Source organism: Lacerta agilis, chromosome 2 (genome assembly GCF_009819535.1).
Source record: "Lacerta agilis isolate rLacAgi1 chromosome 2, rLacAgi1.pri, whole genome shotgun sequence".
NCBI lineage: Eukaryota > Metazoa > Chordata > Lepidosauria > Squamata > Lacertidae > Lacerta > Lacerta agilis.
In genome coordinates, this window is record NC_046313.1 from 111,367,341 (window position 1) to 111,387,499 (window position 20,159).

The 20,159-nt window shown below is 46.2% G+C and overlaps 2 protein-coding genes and 1 non-coding gene across 3 annotated transcripts; all 3 read right to left on the bottom strand.

Annotated features, from left to right (window-relative positions):
• Positions 1-1,920: 1,920 nt before the first annotated feature.
• Positions 1,921-8,670, bottom strand: LOC117042701 (zinc finger and SCAN domain-containing protein 30-like). Its single transcript, XM_033142305.1, has 4 exons — positions 8,452-8,670; positions 6,268-6,977; positions 4,963-5,095; positions 1,921-3,542 (listed from the first exon to the last, which is right to left on the bottom strand). Exons 1-4 carry the CDS (start codon positions 8,471-8,473, stop codon positions 2,683-2,685), a joined length of 1,725 nt encoding a protein of 574 aa, XP_032998196.1. The 5' UTR covers positions 8,474-8,670; the 3' UTR covers positions 1,921-2,682.
• A 2,531-nt stretch (positions 8,671-11,201) lies between these two features.
• Positions 11,202-11,315, bottom strand: LOC117043043. The gene has a single exon (XR_004426130.1). It is a non-coding gene; the product is annotated as a U5 spliceosomal RNA (small nuclear RNA).
• Positions 11,316-11,941: 626 nt separating this feature from the next.
• On the bottom strand, positions 11,942-19,604 carry LOC117042642 (zinc finger and SCAN domain-containing protein 2-like). The gene is made up of 3 exons (XM_033142211.1): positions 18,715-19,604; positions 17,963-18,080; positions 11,942-15,178 (listed from the first exon to the last, which is right to left on the bottom strand). The coding sequence occupies exons 1-3, from the start codon at positions 19,438-19,440 to the stop codon at positions 13,371-13,373; spliced, it is 2,652 nt and encodes an 883-aa protein (XP_032998102.1). The 5' UTR covers positions 19,441-19,604; the 3' UTR covers positions 11,942-13,370.
• Between the last annotated feature and the right edge of the window lie 555 nt (positions 19,605-20,159).

A 20,159-nucleotide genomic window follows, 5' to 3' on the forward strand; every position in this document is an offset into this window, starting at 1 on the left:
TTATTAACGACTGAACGACTGAATGACGACTTGAACGACTGAACAACTGACTGAACGACAACAACAAAGTCATGCATGCACACGAAAGCTCATACCAAGAACAAACTTAGTTGGTCTCTAAGGTGCTACTGGAAGGAATTTTTTTGTTTTGTTTTGACCTTTATTTGTTCATGCTTTATCTTTTTAATAAAAGATATTTTGTCTACAACCTACCTACAGGATATAATCCCTTCATGGTGGTGCATTCAACCATGCGTAGCCCCACCCAAATCTGAAGTGCTGCAGTCTAGACACATGTTTACCATCACAGTGAGAACTACCTAGGGTGGTCATGTGCCCTCCTTTAAGGAGAACAGTCCTCTATTTGATGGACTCTCCCCATCAAGTCTGGGTTGAGGATGAAAAAACCCTAAGTTGGCAGAGCCAGGATGCAGTGGGGATTCACACTATGCACTTGAAATGCATCTAACACACATGACTTCACCCCCTAAGAATCCTGGGAACCGTAGTCTTTCTCTACAGTGCTACAGTTCCTAGCACCCTTAAAGAACTACAGTTCCCAAAACGAAATAATAATAAAAAATCCTTCCAGTAGCACCTTAGAGACCAACTAAGTTTGTTCTTGGTATGAGCTTTCCTTTTTTAAATTTTTTTTTTACTATGTTTTGACTATGGCAGACCAACACGGCTACCTACCTGTAACTGGAACTGCAGTTCCCAAGACTCTTTGGGGGAATTCATTTGCTCTTTTTTGGGGGGGGGGTTATTGAAATGTTTTTCTGTGTTTTCAGTGCTGGTTTCAATAGGGTCACTTAGGGTCGTGCATTGGGATATAAATAAACTGTAAAATAAATGAAAATGTATGGTGTGGATCTGCCGGGAAGTTGCTTCATCCACAGGCAGTGGCTGCATAGCCGACTGAGCAGTCACAACAGTTACCACCACTATTATATTTCTGCTTAAATGGTTGCAATTGTTTCGAAATGTGCATCTCCGCAAAGAAGCACGCGCGCATTTTAGGCAAAAAAAAAAAGTATCCTCTTTTTTGATTATGCATTTCATCTGTAAGTAAGTGGGGTGCCCCCCCACTTAAAATGCTACATAGCGTCGTACAGAGCGAGACTTCCTAGAGAGAGACCCAGGAATTTCAGTAGCAGACACTCCTTCCTGCTTCTTGTCCCACCGCGCCCCTTTCATCACTCCTAGAAAACTGCCTTTTGGGATTTGGTAGTCCGGGATCTGACTGAGTGGGGCGGCTGCAAATTCTTCAGATGCGTGAATGCGCGCCATGCAGAAGCCCCAAGGAGCAGGTGGGTCAGAGAAGGGGAGATCTGTGTGCAAGGAAAGGGGGGTGGGTGGGTGGCAACAGGGTTGATCCCTCCCTCTTCAATAGGATGGCCACGGCCCACCCCCCTCCGCCTGCAGAAACTTCCTTGTGCTGATGCCGAGTCAGATCACATTGGTCCATAGATAGAGCTCAGTATTGTCTGCACTGGCCGGCAGCTGCTCTTCTGGGGTTTAAGCCGGTGTGTGTGTGTGTGTGTGTGTGTGTGTGTGTTTCTCTGCCAGCTCTGCCTGCAGACCGAACCTGGGATCCTCTGCATGCAAAGCTTTCTCACGGAGGGGCAAAGGTTTTCCTATCCCTGATGGAGTTGCTGATCATGACTGAAGCTCAGAATCACCTCTATCTCATAACTCAAATTTTAGGAGATTTCACTGTAGTGTGGAGGGTTGCATCCAGCTTGAGCTGATGAAAACTCAAAACTTTTTTTTTTAAAGAACCCCCCCCCCCACACACACACCCTTCTCTTAAGGAATTAAAAGATAGAATTTCACTTTCCCAATGACAGTCTCCCTTTTGTTTGATCTCCCAGGGTTTATTTTCTGATACTGAATAAAAGACAAATGCAACAGCTGATCTTTATCTCAAACAGAATATTTATACAGTTCCTGCACGTAGGCAAGACTTGTGCTCCTTGACCAAGGTTTCATGGCATTTTCAAAATCACACTTCCAGACCCACTCCTGTCGCATACTGCATTTGAAGCCTGCACGACACGAGACACACACATTCCTTGCCCATCAGCTGAGTGAGCCCAGGTACTACATAGCCCATGTCCGGGGTGGCTTGTTGGGGCATGCAAAAACAAGGCTGCTTGTTAAGTGCCTGGCAGGACACCCGTACATGGCTAGTGTGTTCTGCTTGGTGTGGCAGATCTTGCTTTTTGAAAACGTATGGTGGGAATTGCCAATGTGATACCTTCTACATGTTTCTGGCACAGCAGCTCCCATCATCCTCATCCACTGGCCATTTTGGTTAGGGCTGATGGGGAGCTGAAGTCCCACAACATTATCAGTGCATTCCTGATGCGATGTTATCAGGGCCAGCATATTTTCACTCTGCATTAAAAGCAATGGCAAATCGTTCCCACTTAGTAATGCGCCAGGCCCAACAAACCACACCTTTTCAGTGCATCTCAAGAGTTGCGCTCCTTGGTTGCTCTCACCCTTCCTCTATACGCCAAACTCTTTAGCTAGGACAGGTTTCCACACACTGAGCTGCCACAGGGGATCGGCATCGCAAAGGGTACGTTTTCTGCCGCTGTCGACTCCCAAATAAAGCTCCAACGATGCTCTTTGAAGGATTTCTCCGTCCTGCCCCTGTCCCCACCCCCTTGCGCTCTAATCATTGGGATGGCTCCTTTCCGGCACATATCCTGTCAACGTATTTAAGGGCTGAGCGGCTAGGGGGGCCTCCCCTCCCTTTGGCGCAATCACACGGTTCCTCCCGCCCTGCGCCGACTTTTTCATGCACAGCAAAGTGCAGTTGCCCAGGACCACGTAACCCACCGCTGGGGCGTTTAAGTGGTTACCCTTCCGGCAGGTCTCCCGCTCATGCTGGAGCAGCGATGCTCGGCGCCGGTAGCTTTTCCCACAGTCTTTGCAGCTGTATGGCCTTTCCCCGGTGTGGACCCGCTTGTGCTGGCTGAGGTTGGAGCTAGTGCTGAAGCTTTTCCCACAGTCCGTGCATTTGTGGGGCCGCTCGCCCGTGTGGATCTTCACGTGCCGCCGCAGCTGGGACTGGCAAGGCCACCTCTTCCCGCAGTAGGAGCACTCATACGACGGTGCCTTCTCCGGATGAGATACGTCGGGGCTCTGGGCGAAGCCTTTCCTGCACTCTGCCTTCTGAGGCACCTCATCGGGGATTCTCTCTTGGGAGGGGTTTTTGTTGTCAAAGCCTTTCCTCAGGGTGTTTCCCAGGGGGTCTTCCTGGAGCTTCTTCACACCCTGCCGACTTGCGGGCCCCTCAAACACCTGGAACAAAGCCCCTCTGCCCTTTTCCCAGGGGACCTTGCTAAGTTCCACTTCCTTGGGACTTTCTACATGAAGATTCTTCTCCTTATTCTCAGTTCCGGAAACAAACAGAGAATCCTGGGTAAATTCCCCTCGGGCTTTTTCTCTGGGCACCCAGCTTGCTTCAGCTTCCTCATGTCTCTCCAGCTGACAATTCTCCTCCTCATTCTCACTAAGCTGCCCATCACCTAATAAAACAAAGAGAGAACAACAATGTGGGTCGAAAGGAATACAGTAGTTCCCAATGTGGGCAGTGCTGGGGAGGGGTGCTAAGAGGCAAGTGTGTGGCAGGGCGGGCCCTGGAGGTGTCTATCAGACTTTGAAAAGCTGAGATTACTGGATCAGGTTCATCCATTTTGTTGAAGTAATTAAACTAAATAGCTTAAACTGGATTTTGAATAAATGTGCAATTGATTGTTACTGTTTAGAACCTTATTGTGTTACAAGTGAAACTTGAAAAATTAGAATATCGTGGAAAGGTTCGTTTCTTTCAGTAATTCAACTTAAAAGGTGAAACTAATATATGAGATAGACTCATGACAAGCAAAGTGAGATATGTCAAGCCTTTATTTGTTATAATTGTGATGATTATGGCGTACAGCTGATGAGAACCCCAAATTAACAATCTCAATTTTGGGGTTTTCATCAGCTGTACGCCATAATCATCACAATTATAACAAACAAAGGCTTGACATCTCTCGCTTTGCATGTCATGAGTCTATCTCGTATATTAAACTCCAGTAGCTAATGAAAACAATTGCTTACATAAATGGACTTTTCCACGATATTCTAATTTTTTGAGTTTCACATGTACTGTCTTTTTTGTGGCTTGTGCAAACCACTATTCTGAAGAATGCTTTTGATAGGGTAGGGAACACTGGAGTCATGTGAATTTATGGAATCAAGGGGGTGATCGCCTGAAAAAGTTTTGAAACCACTGGTTTAAAGAATTTGAGGTTTTTCTATTTAGAAAAAACATGGAGCAGTGGCAGGGGGTGGCATGAAATAAGGCTAAAAAAATTAGGCAGGGGGTAGAAAAAGTCAGTATATTAGTCTTCAATATTTTATCAATTTATTTCATAAGCTTTATATAACCACTTGATTGCGGGGGGGGGGGCCCTCAAAGAGGTTTACAAAAAGAATAAAGCAATGAAACTATCAGGAAGAAGAGAGTTTAAAACAACAATTTAAAACCATCAAAGATAACTGAAATCAACTATGAGTTAAAAAAAACAGGTTAAAACACATGTTAAAACACATGTTCAACATGTTTTCATAGGCTTGCTTCAACAATGTTTTTAGCTGGCACCGAAAGGAGTACAGTGAAGGCACCTGCCAGATGTCAACAGGCAGTGAGTTCCAAAGTCTGCGTTAAAATAAAGATTTCTTGCAAATGCAGCATCATCTATATTCCTAATGATCAAATCGCCCACTACCACGATCCCTCCAGCCACTGGAGAAGTAACCTTGGCATGAGAAGATAGATGTTCATCCCCATCCCCTGAGGAATGGGCCCCTCCTAAGTGATTGCCTCTCTCTTCCTCAGATCTGTTTCCAATATGAGCCCATTCCATCAGCCCCAGGCTCTCCTCTTCCAGCAACACTTACTGAGCAAGTTCGTCTCCCCGTCACTGTCCTGCTCAACCGCCATGGGGAGCTGCAACTCTTCGGTGTCCGACGGGTCCTGTTCTGCCTTGGGAGAATTAACAATCACCTGCTCGAAAGGCTCCAGCTCCTGAAACTGAACAGGGCATACAATTCAGAAAACAGCCCTGCTAGATCAGGCCAACTCCAACTCCCATCAGCCCCAGCTAGGCCTAAGGTGATGGGAGCAGTAGTGGAGCAGCACCTGCAAGAGTTGCCATCTCGAGGACCACAGGTTGGGAAAAGCTTATCTATATAGCACATAACTTTCTCATATGTATTGATGAGTTGTTGTAGTGTAACAGTTAGGGTTGGACTAGGAACTGTGAGACAAGAGTTCAAATCCCCACTTAGCCATAAAGCTCATTGGGTGAGTTTGGGCCAGTTGCTTACTCTCACCCTAACCTCCCTCATAGGGTTGTTGTGAGGAGAACTATGTAAGCCACCATGAGTTCTTGGGAGGCAAGATGGGATAATAATGTAATTAATAATAATAATATTATTAATATTATTAATAATAATAATAATAATTCAGGACAGCAGGCAACCAAATGTCCCCTTTAAGCAAAAGGGGTATTAAAAACTTCACCTGCCTCCACTGTTTATCACAGCAACCTGGTATTACAAAGATAGACTGCCTCTGCACATGGAGGGCTCCTTTAACTCGGGTGAGGAATCTGTGGTCCTCCCGACTGGATTCCAATTCCCAGACAGCACATGCAAACCATCAGGGATGGCGATTTATTAAATTTCTATACTGCCCATCTGAAAATCACAGGGTGGTTTATAACACAAAAATATAAGAATACACACCATAATAACAAACAAAAACAATCCCCCCGCAGTTTAATTAGTCAAAGGCCTGGGAAAAGAGGACTGGTTTTTGTCTGTATGTAATGGAGGCGCCAGGCGAGCCTCCCTGTGGGAAGCATCCCACAAATGGGGAGCCACCACAGAAAAGGCCTGTTCTTATGTTGTCACACTGTGGACGGACCTCTTGCAGAGGAGACACACAAAGAAGGGCCTCAGATGATGATCGCAGGGACCAGATTGCTTCATATGGGGAGACGTGGTCCTTGAGGTATGATTTTCATCACACCTCAAGGAGCTATGATTCAGTTTCCACACCCCTGATTTAACTATTCCCCACCTGCACAATGGCACAGAGAGGCATGATGTGCAACCTGCTAGAGAGATTAATTACATGCAAGAGTAGGATGCATTTCCTGTACAAGTTTTCAGGATTGAGTCCAAGCAGAATGCACTCACCGGTTCTTCCCTCCTCTCCTGCCTCAGCAGGAAATCCTCTGCCAGAGCCACCGCCTGGGCGCAAGTCTGCGGAAAGCCTTCCCTGACCCAGCTCTGCATTTCCTGGGGCAGGACAGCTAGGAACTGCTCCAGGGTCACCAGTTCCAGGATCTGCTCCTTGGTGTGCCTCTCTGGCCTCAGCCACTGGCGGCAAAGCCCCTTGAGCCGCCTGCACACCTCGCGGGGCCCCTCGGCCTCCCAGTAGCAGAACCGCCGGAAGCACTGGCACCGAGTCTCCAGGCCGATGGGCTCTTCCTCCTCCATAATCTCTTCTTTCACTCTTGCATGAGGATCTGGGCTGCTTTCATAGGCCTTCTGGAGGACTTCTCTAGGAAGGCTGGGGAGAATCGGGGTGGCACATCCTCTTCTCGGCCAAGAGGAGGCCCGGAATTCCTTTGGGCCTTCCCCTGAGTGGAGCAGAGACAGCTGTGAGGGTCTCCATCCTAAGCAAGGGGCCTGCATGGTCTTCAAGAACTCCTGCCACTGGGCCTCCCAGCATGGCTGCATCCCCTCCTCGGGTTCCTGCTTAATTAGCTTTGGAGCCATCCCAGCCAGAAGCTCTGTGCTGGTCCCCACCTGGGTGACATGAAGGTCTGTTTCGCCCCCCTCTGGCTTGTCCCCCTTTTCAGATCCATCGGTGTCCTGCATCTCTGTTTTTATTTCTTTCTGCCCTGCGAATTAACAATCAATGTCACAGCAATAAAAAAATCTTTGACCTCATTTCGCCACCTTCCTCCCAAAGGTGTTGAAAGTAATCTGTTGCTGAGGAAGGTTTACCAGCCCCTCATCAGGTAACTATTTAACTAGTCGCAAGGACAGCATTCTAGCAATCATATGCCCTGTCTGGGGAGACCGTAAGAACATAAGAGAAGCCTTCTGGATTGAGTCTATGGTCCATCTAGTACAGTATCCTGTTCTCACCTTGGCTAAGCAGTCCGGGAGCAGGGCTCCCAGCAGCTGGCAAAGATTGCCTCTGACAGTGGAGTGATAACATAGCCCCCAGAGCTAGCAGCCATTGATATTGCCTTGTCTGTGGAGGTTGTCAAAAGAGAAGCAGGTGCAGTAAATGATCCATCTCTTTCGACTGGGGCAGCCTCCAGTCTGCAAGACGAGCCCTGGTGGATCAGACCAAAAGACTGTGTAGTTCAGAATCCTTTTCACTCAGGTGCCAGACACATGCACACAGGGCGCCTGCAAGCGAAGTATGATGGCAACAGGCCTCATGAAGAAATAAGAACGTGAAGTTCTGCTGGATCAGGCCATCTGGTTCAGGGCTCTTTTTTATGTCCTTACTATTAATCAGTGCTTTTTTATGGGAAAGGGGAGGGGGAGTTCACCACAAAGTTTGTTTGATTATTTATTTATTTATTTATCTCGGGCCTAGTCGCAGTGCCACATGCACACACAACCAGTGTGGTGGGTTAAATGTAAGGTGTGATTAATAAACTCAAGCAGACAGTGATCTGGATTAGAAATGGCCACAACTTTATTTATTACATATATAGGTGGTATTTCTTTTGCTCAGGCATTGGGTCCATCTCAGCTCCTCCCAAACAAAAAAAAACTATTATTTTTTTTAAAAGGTAAGGGAACTCAGTTGTTCAACCACCCCACGTTGTTTATTCATAAACAACGTTTTCTGTTAGGGAAAGGCCATAGCTCCGTGGCAGAGCATCTGCTCTGCACACAGAAGGCTCCAGATTCTACCCCCCCAAGTATCTCCGGGTAGGAATGGGAGAGATCCCTGGAAGCTGCTGGCTGTCAGTGTGCAGACACGACTGAGCTACCTATACCAATGGTCTGACACAGTGCACACAACAGTTTCCAATGTTCCTTCTGCTTGCAACCCCTCTTGGAAATGGCTGGTTGCAACAAGCATTGCATCCAGAGCCTCTCTTCCTTTTCTGCACCACCATAACAAAACAACAACAACAACAACTTATTAACTTTGTATATCTCCCTATACCCCGCTGGTGCCAGTGCAAGGGAGGAGCGCCTTCTGATCTGGCGGGGGAAAGTGGCTTTTAAAAAGTGCCTCTATTTTGCAGAGCTCCCTCTCTGCAAGCATGGATTTTCTGCGCGCCCCCCACCCCGCGTAAACATTCCGCTTTCTCTGAATTCTTTCCCTCCTTCCGTTAAACTCACCTTCCCTTTGCGGCCGTTGCATTGCACTCTTCTGGAGATCTGCGACACCCTTGCAGCTGTTTCCAGACTAGAAATAAAAAATATATATATGCAGAACTTAAGAGATGCAGTTGCAAGGAGAGGAAGCCGGAAGAGCGGTCCTCCCGAGTTTTTGCATCTGTTGTGCCTTGCTGGGGTCTCTCTAGGAAAGAGATCTCGGTGCATTTAACCCCACCCCCACCCCCTTGGGGCGATGCGTAGGAGACGCTAAAGCAAGAGAGGGGAAACCTTTTCAGCACCTGCAGGTTGCATTTGCTTGAGCTGAGTCGGGGCACATAGCAGCAGTGGGCGGGGCCAGAGGCGAAAGAGGGCGGAACAATGAATGCAAATTTCAACTTTTCTGCAGTAGGCCACCAATATAAGATGGGGAGACACCTGGCTTGCCAGTAGGGGTCTTAGTGGACCACCAGCTTAACATGAGTCAACAGTCGAAACAAAATAGGAAATTCTTTCCAGTAGCACCTTAGAGACCAACTGAGTTTGTTCTTGGTATGAGCTTTCGTGTGCATGCACACTTCTTCAGATACCTATGAGTCAACAGTGTGATGCAGCAGCAAAAAGAGCTAATGCTATTCTAGGCTGCAGTGCCCAGATCAAGGGAAGTTATAGTACCATTCTATTCTGCCTTGATCAGATCACACCTGGGATACTGTGTCCAGTTCTGGTCACCACAATTTAAGGAGAAAATCCTTCCAGTAGCACCTTAGAGACCAACTAAGTTTGTTCTTGGTATGAGCTTTCGTGTGCATGCACACTTCTTCAGATACGGATTCTTCAGATTCTTCAGTATCTGAAGAAGTGTGCATGCACACGAAAGCTCATACCAAGAACAAACTTAGTTGATCGGTATCTGAAGAAGTGTGCATGCATACGAAAGCTCATACCCAGAACAAACTTAGTTGGTCTCTAAGGTGCTACTGGAAGGATTTTTTAATTTTGTTTTGACTATGGCTACCTACCTGTAACTGGAACAATTTAAGGAGGATATTGATAAGCTTCTTGGGAGAAAAGCAATGACAAACCTAGACAGCATCTTAAAAAGCAAAGACATCACCTTGCCGACAAAGGTCCCTATAGTTAAAGCGATGGTTTTCCCAGTAGTAATGTACGGAAGTGAGAGCTGGACCATCAAGAAGGCTGATGGCCGTAGAATTGATGCTTTTGAATTATGGTGCTGGAGGAGACTCTTGAGAGTCCCATGGACTGCAAGAAGATCAAACCTATCCATTCTCAAGGAAATCAGCCCTGAGTGCTCACTAGAAGGACAGATCCTGAAGTTGAGGCTCCAGTACTTTGGCCACCTCATGAGAAGAGAAGACTCCCTAGAAAAGACCCTGATGTTGGGAAAGATGGAGGGCACAAGGAGAAGGGGGCGACAGAGGATGAGATGGTTGGACAGTGTTCTCGAAGCTACTAACATGAGTCTGGCCAAACTGCGAGAGGCAGTGAAGGATAGGCGTGCCTGGCGTGCTCTGGTCCATGGGGTCACGAAGAGTCGGACACGACTGAACGACTGAACAACAACAAATTGATAAGCTGGAACGTGTGCAGAGGAGGGCAACTAAGCCTGGAAAAGAGGAGGCTGAGAGGAGATAGGCTAGCCATCTTTAAATATCTCAAGGGCTGTCACATGGAAGATGGGAGCAAGCTTGTTCTCTCCTGCTCCAAAGGGTAGGACTCAAACCAATGGTTTCAAGTTAAAGGAAAGGAGATTCCGACTAAACATCAGGAAGGACTTTCTGACAGTAAGAGCTGTTAGACAATGGAACAGACTCTGCTTCGTTGGAGATTTTTAATATTTGTTTTAATTTGGATGAGTTTCCCACCTCCTGATGAAGGGCTTATAAAATGTTCCAATTAATTAATTAAAAATTGGAGGTGAGTGAAGCACAATGCTTGCAGTAATAAACAGCTGTCAAGAGACAGAAATGCTTTGTGTACTGTTCTTCTCCGGCTACTATAAAAGGAACAGGAGTAGGTTTTGGGGGAAAGCTGCAAGCTGGAATAACACCCTCTACACACACACCCAAGCTCAAAACAAGCCCTGGAATAAAATCACATCATCTTTTCTGTTTAAATGTTAATATCTACACCCAGAGGCCGGCTTGGTTGGAATCCTGAAGAAAAGCTGTTTTCTAAGATTGCCTGTGGGCAGCAACCTTATTCGCCTGTTGAATTTCTGTCTCCGATACAGAACTGCTGGTGGGGTGTGTGGGGCTGAGAGCAGGCAGCCCCAACATCAACCTGAGTAACACTGTTTCCTCAACATGAGTGGTTGCTTAATGGGAAATTATCACCACAGACCAAGCACCACGGGCCGCTTCCCAGCTGCAAGTCAAGTCGCCACCATCCTGAGTTTTCACCCTCGTCTACCACCAAGGACAAAGGGAAGGCAAGCTGGTGAGGGGTCTGGCTTCTGGAATGCCTGTAGGCCCCGTTGCTACGGGCGACGCTTACAACAAAAAGCAATGGAACCCAAAGGGCGGCTTGGGAGAGCTGGATTATGAAGACATATATAAGCCAGAGACAGGAGGAGGCTGGAGATACTTTTACTTAAATCGTTTTTTGAAATCCCCTCTTCACCCTCCCCAAAACAAGAGGGACTGCACCCCTCAGGCAACCCCCCCTGTATTAACACTGGGCAGGTCTTTTTGGCACCTTCATTATATGTTTTTCATTTACTCAGTTCTTCCTGGACTGTTTTTACCCCAAGTCCTACCGAAGCAGGACCTGAAAAAAAATAAGTTAGAAACTTATAAATGTTCCTCCCCGCAGAAATCTTTAGTAAAAGGTGATTTATACAAACTGAGGTGAAGCCAGAGTACTCTTCCTGGGCTGTTAATATCAGCAACAGATGCTGCTGCTTGCAGTCTATTCTGTTTTTACACTTCTGCTGCTGGATAATTTTTATTTTTTATTAATAGAGGCAGTTTTGCTCAGTCAGTAGAGCATTAGACTTTTAATCTCAGGGCTGTGGGTTCCAGTGCCACGTTGAGGAAGATTCCTGCACGGCTGGGGGGTGTCCAAGGTGATCCACGTTGTCCCTTCTACAGATATATATATATATATATATATATATATATATATATATATATATATATATATATATATATATTTCAAGTTACAGCAGCAATATAATTCAATAATGTACCAGGGATTGAACCGGGGACCTTCTACATGCAAAACAGATGTTATACCACTGAGCTACAGCCCTTCTCTAAACAGCTGCAGGGACCCTCCCATTCACACCAAGGAAAGATTGCAGGGAAAACAGTTTCAAAGGAAAGTAATCAAGCCTAAAGGAAGGAAATTGCAGAGGCTGCATCAACTGCCTTGTTCCTTTCTGCTGTTAAGACAAGGCAGGTGCTGGCTTAGAGAACCCTCCCGTCTTCTGCTGGACAAAGCACATTCAAAGTGCAGCACCAAAAAGCAGGAAAAGGGAGAGAAAATGCAACAGGTGCAAAAGACAAGTTTATTCAAATTCTATACACCAATAGGGAGCTCACTCTCCAAGTGCAAATCCTTATGTAGCCAAAACAATGCCATCTTTGCACAAGAGGGACATGTCGGTAAGTTCAGGGAAAGAAGCAGACAAAAACATTGGGGCAGGGGAACCCCAAAAGCAGCACAGAAAGGTCACTGGTTGCAAGATATTCCGTTGCAGGTGAAAAATGGAAAACTGGGAGTGGGAAAAGATTAGTAATAGAGTATCCTGGAAAGGGGGCATGGCTGGATGGGATACCAGACAGGCGCACTCCCCATGGCAACATTCTGGGTGCCTGGGTATGCATCCCAATGCAATTCCAACACTGGGGTCTTTGAGTGCCAGCCTCTTTACCAGGGATGGGGGGAAAAGAATTGATAAACAGTTGTGTGAAAGAATTACCCCCACAAGCAACTTTGGCTTCCACCGTCCTAATAGTCGTCCTTGTGAGAGCAAAAGCTTTTTCTGGAGCTAGACTTTTATACCTCATACATCACATGTCTGCTTTTTAATCGTTCTGTTTCACATAGTATCGTTGTAGCGTAAATCACATCCATGCTTGAAGGCAAAATCAGTCCAACAATGCTTATGGCAACTGATGAAAAAGAGATAGAGGATGGAAGAACAGGGGTGTCTGAACACTGCCATTTTGCACAAGTTCAGACAACTCACATGATGATGGTTATCAATAAAAAAAATTCTTCTGACAATCACAGCTTTGCTCTCTTTTTTCGTCTGCTTATTCCAGGGAGCAAGTTCCTAGGCCTTAGGAAAGGGTACTGGAGAAGGCTTCCTGAAATCTCTAAGTGAAATGGTATACTAAAGGATCCTAAAATATATTTAAAAATGTAATAGAATACTGTATATGAAATTGCAAAGCCCAGTTCTTAACAGAATCTGCCAGAGTTGCTGTAATAACACCCCAGTTCTGGAAAAACCAATGTGATTAAGTGGGAGGCTTTGCCTTTGTTAATAGTGCAGACAGGGAATCTGTGGCTTTCCAGAACTTGCTGGACTACAACTGCCTCACCATTGGCCATCCTGGCTGGGGTTGATGGGAACTGTAGTCCAATCACATTTAAAGGGCCGTAAGTTTCCCACCAATTTGCATCCTTGTGATTGCCAATAAAAACAAAACTATTTCTTTAAGGTCATCTCTTGGAGGAAACTGTTTCCATAGTCTGCAGAGTATATATGCAATCTACAAACCTGGTTTCTCTCCTAATGGAATATTATTTATTTAAACCCACCAGCTTCCATGGCCCCCAACAAGAGGACGGTAAGCACAAGGTATATTTAGTTTTTAAAGGTACAGAAAGAAAGAAAAAATTAAGGGAGGTGAAAAGAAGCAGATTCAATATCAATTTTTTCCCCAAGTTCTCATGAGAACTGATCTCTAGTTGAAACTTTCCTTGCAGCTGGAACATTTATAGGGTTTCTGCCCTGCCTGGTCACTTATGGGCGCTAGGAGATTGGGTCGCCTGACAATGTTTCGCCCACAGTCTGAACACTGATACGGCTGAACTCCTGTGTGGACGCTCTGATGAGTAAGGAGGTGTGAGCTGTTCCTAAAAGTTTTTCCACAGACCGAACATTTGAATGGCTTTTCATCCACACAAGTCCGTGTGCGTTTGACAAGATCCGAGCTGAAGTAATTGCTTCTGACGCACTCGGAACATTTTGACGCCTTCTCTGCCTGGTCTGACCGCTGCCTGAATGTTTTCCCACATTCGGAGCACCTACAAACATCCTCTCCCACGTGAATTTTCTGGTGCCGAAGGAGAACAGAGCTTGAGGTGAAACTTTTCCCACAGTCTGAGCAGATGTACGGCCTCTGCCCTGTGTGGATTCTCACATGGACAAGAAGGTTCGACCTCCTATCAAAGGTTCTCCCGCAGTCTGAGCATCTGTAGGGCTTCTCTCCCGTGTGAATTCTCTCGTGCAATACAAGGTGGGAACTCCACCGGAAACATTTGTCGCAGTGGGAGCATTTGTATGGTTTTTCTCCTGTGTGGGTCCTCTCATGCGATTTAAGATTCGGGACATTTCGGAAATTTTTCCCACAGACTAAGCACTTGTGCGGCTTCTCTCCTGTATGGATTCTCTCATGAATAATAAGGCTCTGTCTCTGGCTAAAGCTTTTCCCACAGTGGGAACATTTATGCTGCTTCTCTCCTGTGTGGACTTTTTGATGTGCGATGCGCTGCAAACTGTTTCTGAAGGTTTTCCCACAGACAGAGCATTCAAACGGCTTCTCTTTGTGGGTTCGCACGTGTGCCACCAGTTCCAAACTGACTTCAAAAGTTTTCCCACAGGCGTAACACGCAAACAACTCATCTGCTGTGTGGGTCTTCTCGTGTTCAATGAGTTCGGATTTCTGGCCAAAGCTTTTCCCGCAGTAGGAGCACACCCCTGTGTGGATCCTCTCATGAGATATGAAGTGTGAGCTCCAACTGAAGCACTTCCCACAGTGCGAACATTTATATGGCTTCTCACCTGTGTGGATTCTCTGATGTACTTTGAGGCCTGAGCTGTTTCTAAAGTTTTTCCCACACACTGAGCATTTGTAAGGTTTCTCACCAGTGTGGGTTCTCTGGTGTTTAAGGAGGTCTGATCTCTGACTGCAGCTTTTCCCACACTCAGAACATGTGTAAGGCTTCTCTCCTGCGAGGAGCCCCTCTTGAGAGTTCCAGCCAAAGGTATTTCCACAGTGTGAGCACTTATGTGGCTTCTGTCCTGTGTGGGTTCTCTCACTTTCGCCGCAGTGGGAACATTTGTACAGTTTCTCACCCACATGGGTCCTCTCGTGCGTCACAAGATCCGAGCTGCTACTAAAGCTTTTCCCACAGTGCCAACACTGGTACGGCTTCTCCTCTGCATCAACACTCTCATGTGTAGTAAGGAGTGACATTCCCACAAAGTTTTCCCCAAATTTGTCGTATTTTGCCTCCTCCTTATCCTGCTGGATGACGGGTTCATTGGCACCTTTGCAAACACTTTGTTGGAGAACAAATGGATCCATTCCATTTTCTTTGTTGTTTCCATTCTGCCTTTCTGCTACATGTTGGTTCCCATTAGCTTCACACTGATGCAGGAAATCCTTCTCTTTGGCTGTTTTCAGCGATGTCTTCAGTCGCTCCAGTTGCTCAGGTCTCTCCAGCAAAGGATTCTGATCCTCGCTTTTCCTGAGCCACCCACCACCTTCTGGAAGAAAGGGGAGAAGCCAGGCAGAAATCAGGCATTGCGCTAAAATTAAGCAAGTAGGTAACAAAGCACAAACCACTTTCAATGCTCTCGCATCAGATGTCAAGGAGATGAGTAACTATATAACTTTTAGAAGACATCTGAAGGTAGACCAGTAGGGGGAAGCTTTTTAATTTTTAATTTTTTTATGTCTTATTATCTTATTATATTTGTTGGTTCTCGAAGCTATTAACATGAGTTTGGCCAAACTGCGGGAGGCAGTGAAGGATAGGCGTGCCTGGCGTGCTCTGGTCCATGGGGTCACGAAGAGTCGGACACGACTGAACGACTGAACAACAACAACAACATATTTGTTGGAAGCCATCCAGAGTGTGGCTGGGGCAAATAAATAAAATTATTATTATTATTATTATTATTATTATTATTATTATTATTCCAGTTACAGGTAGGTAGCCGTGTTGGTCTGCCATAGTCAAAACAAAACAAAATAAAAAATTCCTTCCAGTACCACCTTAGAGACCAACTAAGTTGGTTTTTGGTATGAGCTTTCGTGTGCATGCACACTTCTTCCAGCACTGGGAGGAAGACCCTTCATCACCTACAGCCAGCCACCCAATCTAAAACAACTCCTCACCCACAATAATACAACAACAGGACTCAACATGGACACTGGTACCAGAGCCTGCAATAAACCCAGATGCCAACTTTGCTGCCACATAAACCCGGACAACACCATTACTGGCCCCAATAACATCAAACATACCATCTCAGGACTATTTAATTGCTCATCTTCCAACATTGTGTATGCTATCAAATGCCAACAGTGCCCTTCAGCTCTCTATATCGGACAAACAGGCCAAATCCTACGCCAAAGGATAAATGGACATAAATCTGATATCAGGAATCACAAGACAGAGAAACCAGTAGGAGAACACTTCAATCTCCCAGGACATTCTATAAAAGATCTCAAAGTAGCAGTCTTAATACAGTGGTGCCCTGCTAGACGAAAATAATTCGTTCTACGAATTTTTTCGTCTAGCGGTTTTTTTGTCTAGCGAAGCGGCAATGACAGCCGCGCTCCGCTAAACGAAAAAAAAAGATGAAAATTTTTCGTCTTGCGAAGCAGCCCCATTGACTTTTTCGTCTTGCGGGGCAGCTTCCGCTAGACGAATGCCATTCGTCTAGCGAGTTTTTCGTCTAGCGAGGCATTCGTCTAGCGGGGCACCACTGTACAAAGGAATTTCAGAAATAGACTGGAAAGAGAAGTGGCTGAATTGCAACTAATCACCAAACTTAAAACCATGGAGAAACCTGGTCTGAACAAAGACATTGGATTCTTATCTCATTATACATGTCAAAGCTATATTAAGCCATCTCACCCCTTGCCTTTCCCTGTAAGACCAATTGCAGCCATTAAGAGTCGTCAACAGCTTTTCCACACCTATCAGCTGATCACCCATTCCCACCACCCTTCTGAGTAATACCCCTCCCCACTCCCTCACTATATTTAAGGATCTGGTGACTTCTGTTTCAGTGTATCTGAAGAAGTGTGCATGCACATGAAAGCTCATACCAAGAACAAACTTAGTTGGCCTCTAAGGTGCTACTGGAAGGATTTTTTTTATTTTTTTATTTTATTATTATTATTATTATTATTATTATTATTATTATTATTATTATTAATGCTCATCTCTTTCCATCTGCTCTGTGGTGTCCTTGGGAAATGGGGAGCTCCTCCTGCCCCCTTCACTGTTCCGCTATAGAAATCCACCCCTTCTTTGTGGAAGAAGGCCTCAGAAACCCAGGTTGCATGAACCATCAGGAATGTCACAACTCCCAGGCTAGCTGCCAGAGACGCAGAGAACTTCTGATAGTTCTTTAATTTAATTCAACAGAATACACAGAGAGAGTATGGATTATGCTCCCTTCAGTCTTGAGACGTTACTGAGAGTGCCCACTCCACCCCCTTGCAGCACTTCCTAGCTTCCAAACCCCTCCTTGCTGCCTATGGTGGCAGAATATTTCTGTCTCTGTTTAGCCTTCAGCTCTAAGATATGAAGGGATCGCCTGGTCCTTGGAGAAGGAGGGGGTTCTACCATGCTTTCAAGTGACGTAGTATCCACTGTCTGCTGTACTGTTTCTCCCACATCTAAGTCCTGTCTCTCTGTTCAGGACTAGAGCATCTGCTAGCTTGCTCCAGTTCCTCATCCTCCAACTCTTTGCTTCTTCTTCTGGGGTGTGTCCTGTTCACCACCACCATGAATCTGGGCCCATAGTATCTACATCCTCCTGCCCAGATACCTCTTCACCTGGAGGTCCCCACCACTCCTCTTCATCTGCCCAAATCATCAGAACACCTGCTTTTGTGGGTTGGCATCATGGTAAAGATCCTAGGCTAGGACTGGGAAGATCCAGATGAAATCCCCACTCAGCCATGAAGCTAACTAGGTGTTACAATGCTGTTCAAAACTGACTCGCTCTTAGTCCAAGTGATCATTCTCAGTTAGGGTGACAAGCCACCTTCTCCACACTTTTATCTCCTGTTCCCTACAGAAGAAATAGGTCCTTTATTTAACAAAGGCCAGATTGGGCAACGACCAATGCTCAGTCCATCTGTGGACAATTTTAGCAATTATACATTTCTACAATGGTCCTTAGGCCTGTGGGGTGTGACTTAGATATGGGAAGGCAAGTCCATTTTAGATGAGGCAAAGTGAGAAAGCCAGAGACTAACTTGCTTTGGGAACCCCAGTGCTCAGGGAGACCATCCCCAGAGAGACTTACTCAATATGTTCACACTCCCATCAGCCTCCTGTTCAGCCTGTGTGAAAAGCAGCATCTTTGTCGTGTTCTGGAGAGACTGGTTTGCCTTGGGGAGACTGACAAACTCTTCTTCTGTGATCTGGAGAGGTGAGGTTAAGAGAATCAGTTTAAAGTGACATTAAGAGGCAGACAAAATGTGTTAGGCAGGTATATTTAAGTCTTACAAGGACTTCTATTATTCTACCTCTTACGTAGAAAAGAGACACACAGAGAGAGCATTTAAGAGCAACTTACAATGATTAAAAACCACTGACAGACCACCTGTAGTTCTTGGATAACTTACAGAATTGTAGAGTTGGAAGGATCTCTGAGGGTCATCTAGTTCAACCTCTAACAATTCAGGGATCTCAACTAAAGCATCAGGCAGAGAACACGTCCTCAGAACCCAAATGCATGATGGAAACAATTTCAAGGGGTTGGATTAGATGCCCCACAGAGTCCCTTCTAACTCTACAATTCTAGGATTCTATTAAACTGTATTTCATCAGAGATGATGGGAGCTGTCCTACTTACTCTCCTCTAGCTACTGAGCAGCAATACCAGGCTACTTCTCATCCCCCAGCTCCAAGGCACTCTCATTAAATAGCCCCTTCTTTGCCAGCCAAGCCACTGGCTTGTCAGGGCTGCTGGGTATACAATTAGGGTTTTGTGGTTGCGAACACAAGAAGACCCAAGAGTGACTCAAGAACACCAGTTTAGAAACGTTGTCTCACCTGCTTTCCCCAGCTGTTGGCCTCTTTCTGCCTCAGAAGGAATTCCTCCGCCAGGGTCACTGCTTGGGCACAGCTGTCTGGGTTACGTTCCCTCACCCAGCTCTGCATCTCCTGTGGCAGGACAGCCAGGAACTGCTCTAGGGTCACCAGTTCCAGGATCTGCTCCTTGGTGTGTCTCTCTGGCTTCAGCCACTGATGGCAAAGTGCCTGGAGCTGCCTGCAAAGCTTGTGAGGCCCGTCAGCCTCTTGGTAGCAGAGCTCACGAAAACACCGGCGCTGCCTCTCCACCCCGGCAGCATCCCCAGACAGAGTTCTTGCCTTCTGCTTCCCACTATGAGCTGCATCCAGATTGGTCTCATGGTCCTCTTGGGCTTCCCCAATGAGTCGTGGCTGGATTTGGGAAGCCCACAAAGATCTGGGCCACTTTTGGGGATCCAGTTTTCTTTGGGAGAGTAATTGAGATGTTTTAGGGCCACACCACTGCCTCAGCTCAGGTACTTGAGGGTTTTCCCCTTCTGAATATGTGGCCTGTAGCGTATTGAGGAACTCCTGCAACTGGGCATCCCAATTTCTTGATGGCCCTTCATCTGGTTCCTGTTTCACATTTTCCTCAGTTTTCTCAGAGAGAGCTTCCTTGATCATTTTTGGAAGAGCCTGCCCTCCCCTCCCCTCTCCTGGGTCAGGACCTGCCACATTCTGCTCCTCCATTTTGATTTCAGGCTCCATGCTCTGCTTTAGCAGAGATCCACCAGTCACTGTCTCTTGCGTCACAGCTGTCTCCTCCCCGGGGGACTGTCCTTGTTGTGCTGTTTGCTGCTCTCTTTTTCAGCACCAACCCTTGAGGGATGCCTCAGCACTCTTGCTAAATCCTTGAAGATCCATCAGCTCAAGAGACCAATCCAACTGTGATATATCAGCAGAACACACTCATCCAACAACACTATTTTCAAGTGACACAGCAAAGCATCTGAACCCTTCAGCAACTTGAGGGAGTCAACTGTTCTTTATAACAGCCTTCTGCCGCTATGGAAGAAATGTACACAGAAGGAAAATAAGACAACCCACTGTGATGTGGGTGAGGATGCATGGGAATCTCTTAATGAATGCAATGCAGTCATGCAGTTAGTTTCTTCCTCAACCCCCAAAATTCTGATCCGATTTTCAAGCAAACAACCTTCCCACTCCTACAAAAATACTAAATATATGTTATGTGTTACCTTCCCCTCCCAGCCACTTCCATTAACAGGCTGTGCTCACAATCCAGGCGATGGAAACCTTCATGGTACATTTCTGATGATGGCAGTTATAAGTACAGGGAGCACTGCAGGTGCTGTAGACCAGGACACTTCCCTGCAGCCTCTATCTATCATGGGTGTCTTGGGTTCAATCCCCAGCATCTCATAATTCAGATAGTAGCACCAGGAAAGACAAACATGCGGCTGCTG

What these genes read in the sequence shown, in the direction of transcription:
- LOC117042642 (XM_033142211.1), bottom strand. Translation starts at nt 19,440, where the DNA reads ATGGAGCCTGAAATCAAAATGGAGGAGCAGAATGTGGCAGGTCCTGAC. An exon ending in CCAACAGCTGGGGAAAGCAG is followed by an intron (nt 18,081 to 18,714) that starts GTGAGACAACGT and finishes TCACCTCTCCAG; the next exon opens with ATCACAGAAGAAGAGTTTGT. An exon ending in TGGGAGTGTGAACATATTGA is followed by an intron (nt 15,179 to 17,962) that starts GTAAGTCTCTCT and finishes CCTTTCTTCCAG; the next exon opens with AAGGTGGTGGGTGGCTCAGG.
- LOC117042701 (XM_033142305.1), bottom strand. Translation starts at nt 8,473, where the DNA reads ATGCAACGGCCGCAAAGGGAAG. An exon ending in AGGAGAGGAGGGAAGAACCG is followed by an intron (nt 5,096 to 6,267) that starts GTGAGTGCATTC and finishes TGCCCTGTTCAG; the next exon opens with TTTCAGGAGCTGGAGCCTTT. An exon ending in CGGGGAGACGAACTTGCTCA is followed by an intron (nt 3,543 to 4,962) that starts GTAAGTGTTGCT and finishes TTGTTTTATTAG; the next exon opens with GTGATGGGCAGCTTAGTGAG.